The sequence below is a fragment of the Ursus americanus genome, chromosome 5 (assembly GCF_024610735.1).
Source record: "Ursus americanus isolate L20-20 chromosome 5, mUrsAme1.1.p, whole genome shotgun sequence".
NCBI lineage: Eukaryota > Metazoa > Chordata > Mammalia > Carnivora > Ursidae > Ursus > Ursus americanus.
This window is the reverse complement of record NC_142131.1, coordinates 34,262,874-34,271,946: the sequence shown is the minus strand read 5'-3', so window position 1 is coordinate 34,271,946 and position 9,073 is coordinate 34,262,874. Positions and strand designations below refer to the sequence as shown.

The 9,073-nt window shown below is 44.1% G+C and overlaps 1 protein-coding gene across 1 annotated transcript in view; it reads left to right on the top strand.

Annotated features, from left to right (window-relative positions):
• LOC123800257 (uncharacterized) overlaps positions 1-9,073 on the top strand; it is a 265,278-nt gene continuing 256,205 nt past the window's right edge. Inside the window, exon 1 of the mRNA XM_087862091.1 lies at positions 1-310. Coding sequence (XP_087718217.1) covers positions 167-310 — 144 coding nt within the window. The 5' untranslated portion in view covers positions 1-166. The remainder of the gene's footprint in view (positions 311-9,073) is intronic.

Sequence of the window (9,073 nt, the reverse complement as noted above, 5' to 3'; positions counted from 1 at the left end):
CTGAGAGGACGTCCCCTCCCCTTTCCTTGGAGAGTTCCCCCGCCCACCATTCCTGCCGTGGGAGCTATTTCAAGAACACAGCCTTGAGAGAGTAATGCGGTGTTGAGACCATCTGAAACCAGTTAAGGCTGCTTTGTAAACAAGATTCTGGGCCGTGGGCGGGGAGATGACGTCGTGTTGGGGCGGATGCAGAGCACGCGCAGACGTGCATTTCCTCGCTTACCTGCGTGGAGCGGCCCGCCTCTCCCTCCTGTCTCTCCCTTGGCCTCCCTGTCCTGGGACCAGCTTTCGAACCAGCAAAGGGGACATGGTAAGCATTTTAAAATAGTAAATTATATTCAAGTTTTGGTTAAGATTTACGTCCATGTCAGAAAACAAAAATTTTTAAAAATCACGTGTAGGTAATACAGCTTGCTACGAATCATCAAGTCAAAGATGGATGAATTTTTTAGGACTTTTACCTCTAAAGAAACTGTTTTCTCTAAAAAGATCACCGTCATCAATACCACACTTAAAATAGTTAAATTATGTTACGTAGTTTATCCAATAAAAAACTTTGTTTTACCAAAACGGGCAGCGTTTTTCGTCTGCTCCCTCCCAGCTTTACTGAGCCATAACGGACATATCCCAGGTAAGTTGAAGGTGTGCGGTGTGATGTATTGTGAAATGGTTACCATAGTGTGGTTACCTAACACATTCACATCAAGGAACCTTTTTCTTTTTTTTTTTTTTTTGGTAGGGAGAATATTTTTGTTTTTCTACATTTCAGTTCTTTTAAATGAGAATTGCAGCCAGGATAATAGGAGTAAATTAGACTTTCAAGAAGTATGCAGCTAGTTAATCTAAATTAGCACTTTGGGTACTTACAGAATAAAAGAGACAAAATTACTTGTATTTTTCAGTTTTCAAGAAAAAATTTCAATTTAGAATTTGTCGAAATATTTTTTACACTACCAGAAGATGTTGAATGTACAAGTAGAAAAATTATCATTTGCCAGATGTGCATGGTTATGTGTAAGGCACAAACAGAGAGACTGGTATGACCTTTACGGGGGTGGGGAACGGCAGGTTTTTCAATGATAAGACTTTTCTGGGGGAGAGGTCTCATAGTCCTTGTTGGTTTTGAAATGCGTTTGTTGGTGTCTTGGAATGATGATTGTTGATTATGCTGGCCAAAGCCATTTCTTAGAAATCTTTATTACTCGTTCTGAAATTCAGTATTTAGAAAAACCACAAGAGAATGAGCTAGATAATCATGGTCTCTGGTTATTTATAACATTTCTTTGCAAATGTTAGAAATTACAATCAGTATCTAATAATGACAGGTGTTAATTGTTTTAAAAAAGTACCACCGAACACTTAAAAATATATTTAAAAAAAATTTAACGTGCCTCAAATTCTCTAGTATATGGAATCGGACGAAATGCTAAGGATAAAGTTGTTCTTGGAGCTAAGTGAAATTTCTATCTACTTTTGAACTTGCTAGGCAAATGTGTACCCAGGTGAGGTTTGTAATCAAGCTAATGGATGATCCGGTCTGGGATCCTTGAGAGGCAACAGGTGTGAGCAGACTGGGACCTGTGGTTGCTCTCTCTAGTTCATTATCACGGAGTATTGGTGGACGTCAGGTTTTAATACCTCTTAGAAGCCACGCTTCCAGACACCTGCTGCGTAACGTTTTCATGGCTTAAAACAATACAAGTTTATTCTGTTCTAGTTGTGGAGGTCAGAAGTCTAGACTCAAGGTTTTGGCAAGGCTGTGTTCACTCTGGAGGCTTTGAGAGGAAAATCCATTTCCTTGTCTTTCTCAGCTTCTAAGAGGAAAATCCATTTCCTTGTCTTTCTCCTGCCTGCCTTGTGACATTGGTTACGGATTTCGGTATTATAGCAAAACACATGTTAGCAATCTAGAGAGCCACTTAATCGGCTCAGGAGGAGAGGTTACGACAGGGCAGGGGCAATTTTATTTTCTGTAGCACCCAGCATTTCAGTGTGTCTGGCTGCTTTTCCTTTTGCAAAGGTGACCCAAATCAGAGGTTTGTGCTACCCCTTAGGTTAAAAGAGGGAAGTGTTGGGGCGCCTGGGTGGCTCAGTTGGTTAAGCTTCTGACTCTAGATTTCATCTCCCATCATGATCTCAAGGTCTTCAGATCAAGTCCTGCATGGAGTCTGCTTAAGAGTCTCTCTCTCAGTACATAAATAAATAAATAATAAATAAATAAATAAAATCTTTTAAAAAAGTGTCTGAGGGAGAACAAAGTCTTAGAAGATTGTGATAACACTGAACTGACTGAAGAGAAAGCATGACCAGAACTACTTGTTAGAAGTAAAGTGGAGAAATAAAAAATTTAATGTGTAATTCAGCAAGTGTTAGTTGTAAGACATGAACAGGTACAGTTGGGGAATGCTTGGGCTACTTTCAAGAGGTTTCTGTAGGAAGCGTACATTTTTCAATAGCTACATTGTACTTCTATGTTCTAAGATAATTAAAAATGTTTGTTTTAAAATTATTTATAATTTAAAATCCAACAGTGTTTTTAAAGGAAACTTAGAGATAGTAAAGAAAGTGAAAATTCTCCATAATTTTACCACCCAGAGATAGCTGCTGCTGTTACTAATTTCGTGTATAGACTGTACGATTCTTTTTTCTATCTGTGGGGATTTTTTCACAAAGAAGTTACTCTGTTACCTTCATTTTCGCTTACTGTCATGTAAACGGATTGGCATGTTTCCATGCCCCGTGCTACAACAATTGTGATGTTGCCTGATACTACACCGTATGGACGTCCTATTTGATTTAACCAACCCCTGCTGTCGGATATTTAGGTTGTTTCTGGCTTCGCACTAGTATAGCTAAAGCTGCAGTGAATATCTCATAGTGTCTTTATGTAACTGTGATTATTAGTACAAATTCCTAGAAGTGAGATTCTTGGATTGAAGTGTAGACTTTTAAGACCCACTGCTAAATTCTGTTCTATAAACCCATATATATATATTTTTAAAGATTTTATTTATTTGACAGAGATAGAGACAGCCAGCGAGAGAGGGAACACAAGCAGGGGGAGTGGGAGAGGAAGAAGCAGGCTCCCAGCGGAGCCTGATGTGGGACTTGATCCCAGAACGCCGGGATCACGCCCTGAGCCGAAGGCAGACGCTTACGACTGTGCCACCCAGGCGCCCCTATAAACCCATATTTATGGTACAAGCCTTGCCGCGTGTAATGAGGACTCTGGTGCCTTCAGATGCTGCAGTAACTTCGAGTAGAATTTAATTGTTTAGGAAACTAAGTGTTTATGTTAATTTTTAGAAGTTGTATCTAGGTAACAATGTCACGTTAGTAACAAGTTGTGACGACTCAGCATAAATGCGTGGGTGGCATCATGGTTGTGGAAGGGCTGGGAAAAGATGGGGAGAAGGCCAGTTAACCCCTAGTGCTGCTACCAAAAAGCTATGTGAACTTGAGGAAGATGGGTGGGCACCAAATTCAGCCTCTCTGCTCTGGCAGTTGTTTCCTTCTCTCTGTCCGGTTAGTCAAAGTTTTTTTTCCACTTCCCCTGATCCCCTTTATTTCTGCTACTTACGGGGGCAAGTGGCCTGTGAAGGGTGAGGATTGGAGGCAGGGAAAGGTCTTTGAAGGTGGGGATTTAATAGAGAACTTCAAGAGAAATCACGACTAGACCTACTTTTTTTTTTTTTTTAAGATTTTGTCAGAGAGAGAGAGCGTATGAGCAGGAAGCATGAGCAGGGAGGAGGGGCAGAGGGAGAAGCAGATTCCCCGCTGAGCAGGAAGCCTGATGTGGGGCTCGATCCCTGGGATCATGACCTGAGCCAAAGTCCGTTGCTTAACTAACTGAGCCACCAGGGCGTCCCATGACAGACCTACTTGTTGGAAGTCAGTTGGAGGAAAAAATAGGGCGTGCTGAGAATGATTATTATTATTATTAAACGTTGTATTTATTTGAAAGAGTGAGCAAGAGAGAGCATGAGCGGAGGAAGGGCAGTGGGAAAGGGAGAAGCAGATTCCCGGCTGAGCAGGGAGCCCCACGCGGGGCTCTATCCCAAGATTCTGGAATCATGACCTGAGCCAGAGGCAGACACTTTACCGACTGAGCAACCCAGGCACCCCCATTATTATTAATAGTAACAATAATAATCAAGTTATTCTTCTGCACATATAGGCACAGCTGGTTTGCTGAGACTGCAGTGGAGACCGCTTGTCAGATGGTTGTGTTCTTGAGCTCCGTCAGAGTTTATTTTTTTTCAAATGAACAAACATTTACTGAAGGTCTGTGGTGTGTCTGGCTTTGGGATAGAATATAGAATAAATAGGGCGGTTAACACTTAGACAAACAAGTCCAGCACGGCCCCTTCCTTGTGTAGCCATGGGTCAATGACTTGGTGGGTATTTTCACCTGCTCAGTCCCCCTCCCTTGTCTCTCAGTAAGTGCCTTGTCCTCCTCCTCGGGGAACTACCCCTGTCCTGTTGTGTGCAGTCTGCAGTGTCGAGCAAAGAGCCCTGGTCCCTAGCGGAGAGCTGCGCCCTTCGCAGAGGCTTGGCCGAGCGGACTTAAGCCGTTTGATTCTCGAGCAGAGGGAGACACATGGAAGACAGCCAGCCCTGAGTTGTTCTGTGGACCGTCAGAGGCTGCTCGTTCAGTCTTGCTCTGCTCCCTGGCACCCCCCTGGTTACTAAGGCTCCGGTGTGAGGTGTCCTGGCATCTTGTACTCTTCCAGCGATCTTTGTAAAATAAACTTGCCAGAGTCAGGCTCCAGTGCTTGTGGCAACAAATACTAACTCCTATCATGTTCTGCAAGATCAAGGGTAAAATAAGTTCCTCTCTATTTTCAACGGTGATGAAAGCTTTACTGCCAGCATTTTAAAGACTTTTCAGAAATGAAACCAATGGGACTTTGAAATTAAGTGAAGAATATCAGGTACACTGAAAAGTAAGTGGAGGGCGTTGCCTCCCAAAGAAGCGGCACATTCCAAGGAAGGATGTGCCTTCCCAGCGCAAGGATGACTTGAGCGCTAAAACTGCTACAAGGGAAGCTCAACTTATGCAACCTTTTGATCACTGAAATGTGTCACTGAGCAAGATTTTAGCTTACTTTTAATGGAAATCTGGCTAAAAATCTGACAGTCTTGTGCTTGGCTGAGGAGCCAATGGGGCGAAGCTCCCATCTGTGGGATTATGACTGAACGCCTGTAAGTCAGAATCCCGCCCAGGCGGAAGGACACGGCGGCGTCTCGGTTGGCCTCGGTTGGCCTCGGTTGGCCTCGGATAGCAGGTCCCCCGCCGTCCCCGCCGGCGGGCCGCTGAGCGCCTCGGGACCGGGTCCGGTGCGGAGAGCCCCTAGTCCCGGAAACGGGGCGCCCCGGAAAGGGGCCGCCCCCTCGCCCGTCACGCAACACACGTTCGTGGGGAACCTGGTGCTAAACCATTCGTAGACGACCTGCTTCTGGGTCGGGTTTCGTACGTAGCAGAGCAGCTCCCTCGCTGCGATCTATTGAAAGTCGGCCCTCGACACAAGGGTTTGTGTAAAATAAAAAATTAAAAAAAAAAAAATCTGACAGTCTTCCATTGGGGATAAGGTAAAAACAGCTGTTCCAAGAGCCAGAAGGCTGAACCGAGGGGTTTCTTGGGTAGCTTTGTGATCTGTTGGGTAGCCGCCTTCTCCCAGGAGTGCAAGACAGTGTCCGTAATCCCGTGTGAAATGCTGACAATTGGCTTGCGTTCTCAACGTTTGCAAGTACTCGAGGCTCCCGTTCTTATTTTGGAGCTACTGGCATTTTCACTTTTGCTTTGTCTTGATGTTGATGTGGCCTGTCTCTAACCCTCTCTGCCCGCCATGAGGGAAATAGGAAAGAACCAGCGGATCAAATTCTAGACCAGAGCACTCTAAGTAGGAGCAAGGCAGGTTTCGAACTGCGTCATAATTTAGATCCATAGTAGAATGGATTTAGTATTCACGGTTAGAGAGCTAGAATGGCTTCCTGCACACCGAGCTCCATTTGGAAGCAAGGGATTTGGGCTCTAGTTCAGATGGTGGTACTGACTACTTGTCTCATCTCCGGCTGGTCTTTCTTTGTCTCATCACAGCGGGGGACTTGACTGAGTTTTCTACCCTGGCTTCACATTAGAATTAGCGGAAGAGGTTTAAAAAAAATGGTTGAATCAGAATCTTTGTGGAGTGATGGGGTATTCTTTAAAGTTCCCCATCACTGCTCTAGAACAATGGTTCTCAAATGGCTCTAGATGGTCTTGCTCAGGGTGGGATGAATTTGTCTGAACTTCTTGGTCACTGGTTCACAACCAAGGCTGAACATTAGAATCACTGAAGGCACTCAGGCTACAAGAAAATCCTGATGCCCACGCTGGACTCCACATAACTAAATCAGACTCTCGGGTTAGGATGCAGGTGTCACTAATTTTTAAACCTCCTGTAAGTGAGTCCAGTGCGCAAAGCTGGGGGTCACTTCACAGTGTGAGGAGGCTATAGCAGGGGATTTTAAAATGGAGCAACTGTTCATTTCCACGCTCTTGTCTGGATTTAAACTCTTGAAGTTTAGGTTGTATAAACATTTTTTAAAGCTACATTTCACAGTCCCGGTGAAGATTTGCCTTATTTTGGCTTCTGTATGTGCCTCATTTTAGATTAGCTGCTGAAAGTCCTTAAACAGAAGTTTCTAATGAGATTTATCCAAGGTGATGGAAAGCAATGAGATCAGAGCAAAAACAGTCACAGAAGCAGAAGCAGGAAAATTATTTTTACGTAATGGGTGGTAACAGCAGCTGACATTTTGCTTCCACGGAATTGTTTCCTGAATCATCTCTTTATGCCCTGGTGCCTTTGCTGTAACTTCTCAGTGGATTAAACAGAGCATTCAGGTCTCTGAGGACTTGTCAGTTCCTCAGTCCCAACCAAGCTTAACCAGACAAAAAGGGGCATAAATTACCAATGTGGATGGTTGATAACGAGATTACATTAAAAACATTTTTGCTATTGTGGCAAAATAGAACATACAAATTTCCATTTTACCCATTCCTAAGTATACAGTTCAATGACATTAAGTACATTCCCATCACTGGGCAGCCATCCCCACCACCCAGCTCCAGAACTTACTCACTGTCCCAGACTGAAACTCTGTACCCCTTAAACACTAACTCCACATTCTTCCCTTTCCCCAGCCCCTGGCAACACTACTCTACTTTCTGTCTCTGTGAATTTGTCTGTTCTAGGTATCTTATATACGTGGACTCATAAAATGTGTATCCATTTGTGTCTGGCTTATTTCACTTAGCATAATGTCTTCAAGGTTCATCCAGAGATGATTACTGATGGATGATAATGGTGTCACAATGGAGTCAGGTCCGTAAAGGTATTGGCCCTGTTTCAATTAAACAAGCCTATCTCCCTGGAGCCCTCAGGCGTTCCTGTGGGTGGGCTGAGGTGGTTTGCAATTGGTCCCTTAGCAACCATGTCTTCCTACTTGCTCAGCCTGGAAACGTGGGTGTCCTTGTGACTCTTGGCCCTTCTTTACCATGACATGCAATTGCCCAATACATTTTATTGTTTCTAACTCTCAGAGAGCTCCCTAAATCCTTCTCCTTTATCACTGAACCAGTCTTAGCTCAGACCTCCATCTATTCTCGCTTGGAGGAGTATCTAGCCAGTCTCCTAGCTGGTATCCCTGCCATCAGCCATTATTTCATTAATTCATTCAACACGTATTCTATTACACGAACGTTTCTTGTCAGCATTGAGCTGGCCCCTTAGGTTACAAAGTCTATCACAGCCATTTGAGCCATTTGTCTACAGTAAATCTGATGATACCCAAGCATATCTGATTCTAGGGTCTAACTTTTCTCAGTCCATTCATTGCTTTCCAATAAAGGATGAAATAAAGATTCAGAACCTATGGCAGGTGAAATCAAGGGTTCAGAGCAACAAATGGAATTTTAAGAGGAAAAAGTACAGAGTCTTACATCTACATTCAAGAAAATAGCTTATGTACGGAACTAGGGAAACCTGACTTTGAAATAGCGCCTATGGGTGGGGTGGGGAAGACACTGGAATTTTGGTTATCAGCAAGCTTGATACAGGCTCACTGCGATGAGACTATCTTACAAGAGCTTGCCATGTTTTAGGCTGCACTAATTAAAATAGTATATTCTGATCATGGGCCAGACTAAGGCATATACTTTGGCCTGATCCCCCTCTTCAAGTCTATGAAGACAAGCTGCACTCCATGAAGAATAGGAAGAAACGAGAGGGCGTGTGGGGCATTGGTTCTGAGCCCTGAGGTCTGGGCCTTGGCTCTACTTGGGAAGTATGTAAAAGACACAGATTCCTGGGATCCACTCTTGGATGTTTTCAAGTCATTCTAACGCACATCTTAGGCTGGGTTCCGCTCAGATGGGAGACCCGCACAGCGTGATCTAGGAAATACTGGAGGAAGTGGGTATTTAGCTTTGAGAGGATTATGGGTAGATGAAATAGGTGTTTGTAAAATTTGAAGGGTTGTTATTTGTAAATTGAAGTGGCAGACTGAGGGGAAGGTGTAGAATGATGAGGGACGCTTTCGTAATTACTAATAATGGGAACAGTGTGGTTATGGACCTGCTAGCCCAGAAAAGATGAGAGAGGAGCCCAGGTGTCAGGGACACTGTGCACCAACACTTCCAACGTCAGTGTGCCTGTGAAGCACCTGGGGGTCCTATTCAGATGCAGATGCTCGTCTAGTAGGTTTCGGGTAGGGCCTGAGATTCCGCGTTTCTAATAGGCTTGCACGGATGCCAGTGCTTCTGGTCTGTGGACCACACTTGCGCGGAGGCTGCAGGCGATCCTGGCACGGGTTGGCCAGATGACCTAGATGGTCTCCAGGTCCAAGTGGGTCTTCAGCAAAGGTTAATCCGTTGATGAAAGAGAAAACAAGTTACCAGAGCTACACTGGAATCCTTCAGAGCTCATCATGTGGAACATGCTTTCATTTCTTTAGTTAATTCTTAGATTTTTCTAGAAACGAGGTATTAGAGATGAGTGATCAAGAGCATTAGCTTCAGAATCCCATC